Source organism: Crocodylus porosus, unplaced genomic scaffold (genome assembly GCF_001723895.1).
Source record: "Crocodylus porosus isolate Cpor-Errol unplaced genomic scaffold, CroPor_comp1, whole genome shotgun sequence".
Classification (NCBI taxonomy): domain Eukaryota; kingdom Metazoa; phylum Chordata; order Crocodylia; family Crocodylidae; genus Crocodylus; species Crocodylus porosus.
Window position 1 is genome coordinate 75947535 of NW_017728948.1, and position 11136 is coordinate 75958670.

Genomic DNA, 11136 nt, shown 5'->3' on the forward strand with positions numbered 1-11136 from the left:
CTGGGATCCTATGACCCCAGCTGACTTCCTGCCCTTTGGGCAGGGGGCTGGACTCGATGATCTCCCGAGGTCCTTTCCAGCCCTAATGTCTATGAAATCTATGAAATCTATGAAAGTACCCCCAGAGGTATGCATACCCCTGGTTGACAACCCCTGGAATAAAAGAATAAAAGGAGCAATGTCATATGATAGTTCTTGCTTTCTGGCACTAAACTGGTCCATTTAAAATAAGCGGGTCTGGTACACATTCCATTCTTTGTGACCAGTCTTAATTTCCTTTGTGATAGGATAACTAAAGAAATCCATAACTCTTCTAAGGGCTACAGACTCTGTATCTGGACTAAGATCCCATTTTTGTTGGTAATATTTGATCAGGAGACATGACATACTCTATTCCCTGTTTAGAAATAATTTTGCATTTTTAAGGTTGTTTCTGCTAGCAACACTTTAACCCCTAGACTCTAAGGACAAAATAAAAATGATTATTCCTTCAGGGACAATTTGCTTATCCTATCACTCACAAGAAAGAAATATGAACATAAAGATTTTTCTTACCGTTATCTGTGTTTGTTTTTTTTGTGCTGAGGATGTATACACATACTTAAATAAATAAAACCCATTATTGATATTACAGGTCTTCACCAGTATCTAAGGCAAAAAACATAACATTAGCATCTTAATTATTACTGAAGATGCAATCTGTTTAATTACAATTCAATATCTTTCATTTATTTCAAACAATTCTTTTCCTATCATTTTGAGTGAAACTCATAATAACTTTGTATGAGGGCATATTTTGACTGTATATTATTATTCACCTGAAAGAGACAATATTTAGTTGGGCATCTGATTTTTACTTTCAACTCATCTTTGCTTACACTCAGAATTTGGATTTTTTTTTCCACTGGGTAAAATAAAAGTTTGGTGACTGGTAGGGGATTCTGCTCTATAGTGTATTTTAATACTGTGTTGGCTTTTACAAGTTGTTTCTCTGTTTTGCTCTTTTGTTCTCTTATTTTATAATTTATTTTCTTTGCTTCTGTAAACTGCCCTGAGCCTTTAATAAGAAGAACAGCATATAAATGTAATAAATAAATAATGAATGATCTCATTCAATTTGTTAAAATGATTGAAGTAATAGGAAAAGAGAGAGGATTTTAAAACCAAACAATATTGTGCTTTTGCAAGAAAACAAGATTTTTTCTATTGTTTTATTAATATTTTTTGCTTCTAGTAGTGCCCACAATGAACTCTGCACTGTGTAAACATAAATAATTTTAAAACTGCCAACAAAATTACTCTTTCAAAACAAACACTTTAAAGGTAAAGAAATGTTTCTATGGCTATATATGGGACTGTGGAAAAATCTTCAGGGAAAACTTTACCTGTACCCCAATGTGAAACTACAGTAACCTTTCCTAAAGCTCTCTTATGTTAAATTCTACAGGAATATAATTTTAGTAAATTAATTCTTGTCTAATTTTACCTAAGTTGATAAAATTTTAGGGAGGTTGTGTTTCCACTAGAAAAGTAATTGAATTTACCCTGTGTTGTCCCACACAGTTCTCATTAGCTTTCCCAGGGTACGGCTGAAATACCTGAGATGGGGAAAGAACAGAAAAGCAAAGTTATAACTAATCTACCTGTTAATGCTTGTTTGTATGCTGTAATACAGATACTAGGTTTTCTGCAGATGCACTAGGGAAAAAGTAGCTCGCTGCATTTAGACTGGTGTATTTTATCATACTAAAAGAAAAATTTTATCATATTTATCTTACATTTTATTATATTAAATATCATGATTCAACTGGTATACCTTCTACACTTTGTGACCAGTCTTAATTTCCACATCATACCACTATGATGTGGTTAGTGAAGGATTTCATAAGTCTACTGAGAGCTATGAACTTTGTTAGGACCAAAATCCCATTTTTGCTGGTAATATTAGACCCGGAGACATGACAACCTATTACCTCTGTTTAGAAAGAATTTTGCATGTATTTTAGGTGTGGGCAGGGTTGTTTTGGTTTTCTTTTTTTAAGGGACCATGATTTTATTCCTGGTTAGTTGCATTAATCATTTTTACATTAACAAGGAACAACATTTGGTTTGTGTCTATGCAGCAACTTTTGTGCCATCAGAGCTGTGTTTTTTTTCATGAACCCAAAGCTTCCTGCTTCTCCTTATTTTAAGGGTCCACCCTGAGAGAGTCAGGACAGTAGCTAATGGGCACAAGCACTTCATTGCTAAACGAAGCTTGACAGAGAAAACATGCAAATGCATGAAGTGATTGCCCTTCTGAGTAAGACTCTGCAACAACATTGTGAAGACTGGCCAGGAGTTTCCTTCTGAGCCCTTTTGTAAAGGACAGATTGTACTGGAAGTGCATGCTGCTATAAAGAAAGGCCTCCAGGCTGCTGCTTATAATTATTTCTTTGTCTTGCATTAGCTCCTAGAAGCCCTATCTTAGGCTCTGTATGCTACATATTGTAGATATAGGACAAAAGGTAGGGGGCAGGGGAAAGGTAACAGGCACTTGAACATTTTTGGAGCTTCCCAAACTGTGCAGGGTTCCTTCATGTAACTCTCTTTCCAATGCTTTACTCCCCTAATCAGGCCAGAGGTGACTAGAACTACAGGTACAGTCATACTACTCTGTTGCATCACACAGATTACTTCATGGATGTCAACACTGGGCTGCCAGGTAAAATCCATGATGCCAGAGTCTTAAAGTATTCCACCATGCATGGGAAAGAGCAGGAAGGCATAGTCTTCCTGCACGCTGCATTGGGAACATCAATAATGTTTCTATGGCAACTGTGACTCTCTGGAATACAATCTACTTATTGCCACACCCAGATTATGAAAATGATGGCAAACTAGCATTGCTAGTATGGCTTCAGCTGTGTCAAGACAGTGAGGCCTAGGTGCATGAAGGGCCTTCCTCAGTCTGAGGGGGTTGGAGCTCAAAGTCACACCTGCCACCTCCAAAGAGTGATCTCTACACTGAACTAGAGACAAGGCACAGCAAAGGGCAGTCCCCCTGGCTCCTGTTGAAGCATGATACAATGTAGAAAGGACTGTAAGGATATGGGACCAAACAGAGAGCCAGCAAGGGGGAGCATGACCCCATAGTCCAGTGATTAGGCTACTTCCCTTAGGAGGGGGAGTCCTGCTTTCTGCTCCCAACACTACCGTAGTTATGCATTTTATTCATGAACTCTTTATTGCAAAATGCATAAATAGTCCCTGATACATGCTCCCTCTTGTTTGCTGTCATATTCCCGTTACATGTCATGTGTTGCAATGAGGTTCAGCAACCAACAGAACTAATTGGTAGACGGAATCAATCCATGTTCAGTACCATTGCAGAAATCGTGGTAGAGCCTTGCTGCATGACTGAACCTTGAACAGTAAGCTTCTGATAGCTGTTGCAGAAGGGACAGCACTACCATAAGCTTCTTCATATGGGACCAATGGTTTCCTCACCTGGAAATTGTGCTTGGGCATGTCTAGGGTTCTGGGAGGAGGAAGAATTAGTATAACTCATTACAGTGCCACAGTTAAGCAAGTCTGTCTCCACAGCCAAATAAATACCCATGTGCCTAAAGGGGTTGCAGGAATACAACTGTATGCCAGGCTAGGCAGCTAGTACAGGGTGTGTATGGGAATAGCTGGTTTAACTGGATATTAACAGTTTCCATTACAGCCTGAATTTTTAGCCAATCATGCCCCTAACAAATATAAGGGTAGGGAAACATAGTACAGTGGCCAGAGTTTAACAGAGTAGATAATACTGTAGTGGCCTACCCAGTGAGAAGTGTTTCTGCATCACACCCAGTGCACTAGAGGGCACTCCAGTTCTACAAACACACATCCAGATCCAGTTCAGGTTATTTCACAGTTTACCCATACCAGTCTTGTGCCCTGAGCATGTCATGGGGCATAAGCAGGACAAAGAGATCTTGATTTATAATGGGTGGTTATAGCTACAGGAAAGTCTCCTTAGTACAGATTTGAAGGTCATTTCAGGGTTCAGTGGACAATTTGTTTAAAATGAATTAATTCAGCACCTGAGCCAGCCAGTGGTGAACAGAATGGGACATAAGGCTGTACCAGTTGTGCAGATAACACAACTTGTACAAGCAAGCTCTATTTTTGGCAGTACAAGAGTAGGAGCTGGTACATAAAACATAATGTAATGTATGGTCTGCAGACTGTGCCCACAGGCCACTGTATATTATAGTACATGCTATATATATAAAATGTATGCAGTAGAACAGAACATGCATACTTCGATAATTTACTGTAACACTGTGTGGAAGCAGAAGTTTCTCTTAATTTGAACTAATTTAGCCTTGTACAGGCAACAGTACACTGAACCAGATCATCCCTTCCCCACTATAACTGTGCTTCCTCACCCTTTCCCAAACCATGGATCAGCAGAGTGTGGCTGCAGCAGCAGCAACAGCCTTGATTACCATCTTGGTAGGGGGACTATACACCTGCAAGTTTGATATCACTTGCTCATTGTATTGCACCTTAGTGACAAGATGTAGTTTTGGAAGGTGAGCTTTATTTATGTCTGGGATTCTAACCTGTGTTAGAAGTATCCTGCAAGCCACATCCTCCCAGCCCCCAGGCTCCCTGCTATCCTTCCAGCACAGCAGCACCCCCAATACTCACAAGGCCTTTTCTAACAACCTGTCCCCTCTATTTAAAAGCACAGACTCTGCTTGTCTTGTTATATACTGCATATAACCATTAAAAAAACCCAGTACATGCAAACAATGCAAGTATGCCAGAAACCAAATATTTGACTACTCTAAAACATGAGGCAATATGAAGCCATTTCTAGAGTTGTCTATTCTAGAGGCCTTACAAATTCAGGAGCAGAACTACATTAACAACATGATCCAATACCCAATGGAAAGACTCCAATGACTTCTTCATGTTTTGCATCCGAGCTTAGCTGGGATCTTGTCAGAAACCTCCTGGTCTTGGGGTGCCTATTTGCTCTTTTAGGAGGAGTCAGGGATGGGGCCATACATGTTCTAGGCAGTCATGTGCACTAAAAATGATCCATGTTCTGCAAGTCTTATTCCTTGCCCTTTATTCCTCTCTAGCAACCAAATAATTCCTTTGAATATCAATCCCCAGGTGCTGATGTTTAACAAGATGTAGAAAATAGATTACCTAGGACAATGGGAAAGCCATTCAGATCTTGTGACATTACTGTAAGAAGGTAGGTGCTAAAATGGTGTGCCTAATCATTTTCCTTCACTATGTCCTTGGGACTCTGTGGGAACTCTGCTTCCAGCCCTTTCAAATGAAATACACATAATAGGTCCATTTTGGGAATATTGGAAATTTCCAAGAACACTTGTCCCAATATTTCCAAATGATTCTGTTTAGAATCATACACATTATCATCCAAATTCCAGTGTAAGGGGTAAGTTCTTCTGCACATTCCCACTGGGAGCTGCAAGTATATAACTAAGGGGAGAATTTGAATCCACCCACATAATTCAGATGTTGGTTGTTGCTATTGTATCCAGATATACTTCTAGGGACAGCTCATAGCAAAAAACTGCTAATACATAAGCATGATAGATGAGGAAACATTTATGTCCATAATATAATTCAGAAGGTAGGGAAGTGCAAATCTACCTTGCCTTCTACTTCAGACTAACACAGCTAACTACATCTCTCTAGTCATAACATAAATTTAACCACAATAAAATTTAGAAGCTATACCTATCTATTACATTTAGACATACTTCCGCAGCAGGTTAATTTTGGCTAAGACTACTCAGTGCCTATATTAAGTGCAATCTGGACCTGATCCAAACCCCATGAAAGTCCATAAAGACATTCCTATTGACCTGAGTGGGCTTTATAGCAATGCCTAATGGCTACAGCAGTGACATTAATGTGACTAGATAGAAGATGTCTAAATTACAAATTATTATTTATATAAATTTATATTTCATTTGCTCATTCATTAAAATTCCACAGCCTTTAAAAAGTTATAACATTGAGCATGAACACAGACCTGCTGTAAGATATCTTTTTTATAAAAAAGGTATTGAACTATCCTAAGACATGACAAGTTTCCTCATTCAAGTGTAGGGTATTTGCTCTATAAAGTGGAGAGATGGAATTTAGAAGGCAGCTCCCAGCACAGATATAACCCTTCAGGTCCTATAAATATATATATTTAATTTAGTAGCAGGATGCAGAAATATAGAACTTTCCTGTGGTGCAGATCCCTTCGTACCATGCTATGATGCGTTACAGCTCCTGCAGTGATAAATATACAACGAAAAGCCAACAACAGGAATACTTACTGGTTTAGTGCAGGCCACGCTGAAGAGACACAAGCATAAAAGAACACGTTTCATCTTCCTAGGGACAAAGTACAATACATTATTGAGACACGTTTTTGTCTTAAATATAAATAGCTATATTCCATAACGGTAGAAATGTTCCTTATTAAAACCTCAAAATATTGCCCATGTAAGTTTTGGGGGCTGGGATGGGCTGAGGGAAGTCAACTCACTGATTTTTCTCCTAACTGGCTTCATCCAATTTAATTCTTCCAAAATGCGCAGTGAATCATCAGCACTATAAGTAGCTTCTGTAGGTGATTTATAATTACTTCCACAGAAGTAGGCCATTTACTGGGAAAGGACTGGATGCCTTAGAACTAGCAATGGGGACATGAAGTCTTTCCTCTCTGGGTCTAATCCAGGTCAGTAGTGACCCAAAGCTGTTCAATTTTGGAGCCATTCAATAGCAGACAATTTACCTAGTCATTCTTTGTGTGCTCTGACCCTTGGTGCAGAGCCCATGGAAGTCCCATCTCTCATAGTGGAGCCTATAATAACAAAAATTATTATTTAAGTATAAAATATAATGTGGGTATATTTTTATGTGAAATAAGTATATATGTCAGTTTAATATTATACAGCAAAGTAAGTTCTGTGTCTGTTATCTGGGGTATTGTTACATTCCTTGCAAAAGTTCATTTTTATCAGAGAGGTACTGAGGGATGATCATAACAAATCAGCACAGTGATATTTTTGTAGGGAGAGAACTATTATCATAACTGAAACAATTAATTTCACATGTGCTTCATTATTATTCCAAATCTCTAAATTAATCTACTTTAAAAAGATTTCATTGATACTATGCTGAGTGTTGTTAGATCAATAATAATAACAGCCAAACATTAAGTGTATATGAAAGTGTAAACAGAAAGACAAATCATTTATATTTATTAATAATTGTTAAGATAGTCCCTTTGTCTGGCTTGGTCATTGCTGGATCGTAAAGGCTTCTGAAGGGCTCACCCTTAATTTTGATTATGTTACTTCATTTATATAAAACACCTGAAGGAATTCACACTCTAACTCTTGCTCCAAGGTTTTATATAGATTATGTTCTGTTTGGCATGCATTAAGCAGAAAACTATATACAGGTTAGTTTAAATTCAGTTTCTACTTATCACCTTAAGTCTGCTAATCAATAGATTTGTGCGTTTACAGAATGAGACAGAGAAGAGTTATTCCTCTAGGGAAAAATATTAAATGTTAAAAGGCAACAAGGAGGTGGGACAAGGGAATTACCTTTTATCTTCAGAATGCAAGATCTCATCAGCAGATTTTGTAGGCTTTGTGCACTTTCCTGAAATTTAAAGTTTGTTATAATGCTAAATAGCCAATCAGCTCTTACTACCTGAGCAATAGCAAACAATTTGTCAGAGCTGAAAGTGCCCACTGCTAACTAGGGGGAGTAATTTTAATCTAAAAATGTTTTTGTGGTGGAAGGCAGTTATCAAATGTTCCATCTAGTTAAATAAACAAAAAGTCCAATATATAAATAGCCGTTCTCCAGCTTAAATTGTTCAATAATTAGCATCAATTTTAGGACTTATGCTTCCACTTAGGTTGTTAACAAGGGGGATGCAACAACTTTAGCATGTTTACCATGGCAGTTACATGAAGTCAAAGACAAAGGAGTGATGTCAAGTAGTCAAGACAGTTGACTGAGCCTGGTCTCCATTCTGCTCACAACTTTGATACAGATGTGCAGTGTTTGGTTTGGATAATACCACTTTACATTCGGGGCTTCCCTTTCCTAATCTGTAAAGAGGGTCTAATATTTAACTTTTCTTACAGCGCTATTTGAAAGTTGAATTAATCAAACTCTCAACCCATTGAGATTCTGAGATGAAAGACTATATATAAAGATTAAAAAGCTGTGCAAAATTCAACATGTTGTTTTGCAGTTTCACTTGAAAATGCTTTCCATTCTCAGAAGTTCAACACTACAAGGGATGGTAGCTTGGGCACACTTCTATGAACAGCCCACTATTTCTGATGCAGTAATCGGCCACTGTGAACATATTTATGCCTAAGGGGCAAGGAACAAACAGCAAACAGTGGAACCCTTAAGAAATAAGGATAATGTTTATCTACAAATATCCCTAGTAATAGAAGTGATGGGAACAACCAACCAAATAGGAAATGCTGTATATAACACTTAAGCAAAGTAGCTTCTAAACAGGATGTTTTAAAATTGCTTTCCTGAGGTATCAGCAAGTCTTTAATAGAGTTGACATTGACAATAACCGGAAATGTAGGAGGCTTGCCACTGACTGAAGCTGTTATTGATAAAGGCTCTTTTTTTTCATACCTTGGCTCTCTACCCTGTACAAATGTTGACTAATAACTACCATGTTTCAGAGGTGGTTGTAGCCATGTTGGTTTAAGGACAGTCAGACAAGATTCTTTAGGTAAATCTGATATCTTTTATTAGACCAAAAAAATAGTTGGAAAATTGATCAGTGTTCCTCTGCCTAAAGAAGGGTGTTTGTACCCGAAAGCTTTCAAAAGAGAATTTTTCAAACTATTTACCTAAGGATCCTTGTCTAATAACTACAACCCTCATCACCAAGTCTAACTAGCAATCAAATGGGCATATCTTGCCTAGAAAAACTGTCACTCCCTTATCACACCAAGATACCCAAAGACAGAAATCTGCATCTTTATACTTTTACACTCCATCATGCCTAGAGATGTTATGGTTTTCCTCAGAAACCTTTATAAAGACATCACTACCTAATGTATCAGTTGGCTAGCTTAATGTAAGAGAGAGGTTGACTGCCACAGATGCTGCCAGGCTAAACAAGTCAGCAGGGGGATATTATCTAGTGTCTTAAACTTTTTCAGACTTGGAAAGCAAATATGAATTTTGAGTTTCCTCTTAATTGTGAAATAGCCTCTCCATACTGGATGCAAAGCATAAACTCTGCCCTCCTTCAAACCCTTCCACCCCACCATGATGCCTAAGGGAAACTTCCAATTGATAATAGTCAGTAGGGATGTCTGACACACTCCATTTATTTTATGTATGAACTAATTGAAAAGACATTTAGCTGTGCTCACACCTGATCTTCCTAAAGTTATGTTCTTAGTATTCCTTCCCTAACCTTCTCTCCTGATTGGCTGTTACAGTCACTTGAATTTTGTCTTAACTAGATTATAAACTCTTTGGGCGCACCCACACATGCAAGCACATGCATTTGCAGCAGCTCAAATAGAAGTGGTGCAAATTTGAGCTGGGGCTTTTTGCCTCAGTGCATGTGCCCAGACATGCACTTTGGTGTGGAGCAAATTGTGCCACTTGGGGCAAAATAACCCTGCCTGCCTCCTGCCAGATCTGCAGCCAGGGGGAGCTAGAACCCAAGGCTAGCACCTGTGCTAGCCCTAGCAGTATAAAAAACTGCCCTGGTAAGCAGCTCAGGGCTACTTGCTCACAGGAGCTTCTGAGGGAGGAGCCTCTGGAAGGAAGTTGGCCACTCCTCTTCCTGTCCCAAGCTGTTGCTGTTGCTGCAGGCTTGGTCTCAGAAACTTCTGGGGAGAAGATGGCCAGGCCCTTTCCTGCCTCTGGCTACTGCTAGCTGCTGGCCTAGTCTCAGAGCTTTTGTGGGTAAGTTGGCTGCACCCCTTCCTGCCTTGGGCTGCTGCTGCTGTTGCTGCCCCCCCACGGGAGGGGCTCCTCTGCTGCATGCCGCTGTCCCCCTTGGGGAGGAATCCATTCTGCTGCACTGCATCGCACCCCAGCACTGTACTCTAGCTTCTGTACCCCTGTTCTGGCCTGCTGCCCAACCTGCCACCAAGCTGCAGTTGGGGACAGTCTGGGGAGAGATCCTGCACTGCCTGTAGGCCCCTCCCCCACCATCACTGCTGGAACATAAATGTCCCTTGCCTGCCTTGGCTGTCTTGGCAGGCCAGCCCCCACCTTTACCTTCACCTCCACTTTCACCTGAAGTACACCCTGAGTGGCTGAACTGGACAGCTACTACCACTACTGCTGCTGCTGGTGCTGTTGTTCTGCTGCTTCCCACACTCAGGAGAGAGGGAGATTCCCTGCTGTACCACCTTGCACCAGCTGACACCACACCTGCACTGGACTATACCCTAATTGACTGCATGCTCCTGCCCTTTTCCATAGCTGCCTCACTGCATCGGATCCTGCTTTGTTTTTCCTGCCTATTGCTCTAGTGTTGAGAGCCCGGCTGGAGGCCTAAGGGCCTTCTGGACTGATGTTCAACAAACAAAGCCCCTCCACTGCTCCAACTATCTCCTATAGCTGCCTCAGCAGCCTTCCCTTTGTGTTTTTGACCTTGTGTGGTAAGTCCTGTGGTCCACTCCCCCTGCCCTGGTGTTTGTTGTGTGGCTGAGTAAGCCAGTTCAGGTTTCCCCAGTGTGTGTGTGTCCTCCCTGACATTGCCCAAGTATAGCCCTCCCAGTTTTTTTTTTCTTTTGGGGCCATAGCTCAGTGAACTTCAGCCCCCTTCTTCCCTGCCCCTATTAGATTCACCAGCCCCACTGGATACTTTGGCTTTCTTTATTGTCTTCCCCACCCTCATGTGAAACAATGACAGGGCAGGAAATTTATGAGGGAGCAGATGCCCCCACAAAACTTCCTCCAGCCCCCACTATGGGGAGGTAGATCCCAGCGAAGCCCCCAAGGGGATGCATACCCCTCAAGTCCCAACCCCGGAGATAGAGTCTGACCAACCTCCTCCTGGGGGTAGAGAAGCCTGCAACCTCCACTACAGGAACA

General features: G+C 40.5%; 1 protein-coding gene across 2 annotated transcripts in view; it reads right to left on the bottom strand.

Moving 5' to 3' along the window:
- Window positions 1-7718, bottom strand: part of MEPE (matrix extracellular phosphoglycoprotein) — an 11360-nt gene extending 3642 nt beyond the window's left edge. The window contains exons 1-4 of one of the 2 annotated variants that reach the window (XM_019553451.1): window positions 7629-7718; window positions 6351-6415; window positions 1545-1598; window positions 556-648 (exon numbers count right to left, since the gene is read on the bottom strand). In XM_019553451.1, coding sequence (XP_019408996.1) covers window positions 556-648; window positions 1545-1598; window positions 6351-6415; window positions 7629-7659 — 243 coding nt within the window. In that variant the 5' untranslated portion in view covers window positions 7660-7718. The remainder of the gene's footprint in view (window positions 1-555; window positions 649-1544; window positions 1599-6350; window positions 6416-7628) is intronic. The other variant, XM_019553452.1, reaches the window with a different exon arrangement.
- Between the last annotated feature and the right edge of the window lie 3418 nt (window positions 7719-11136).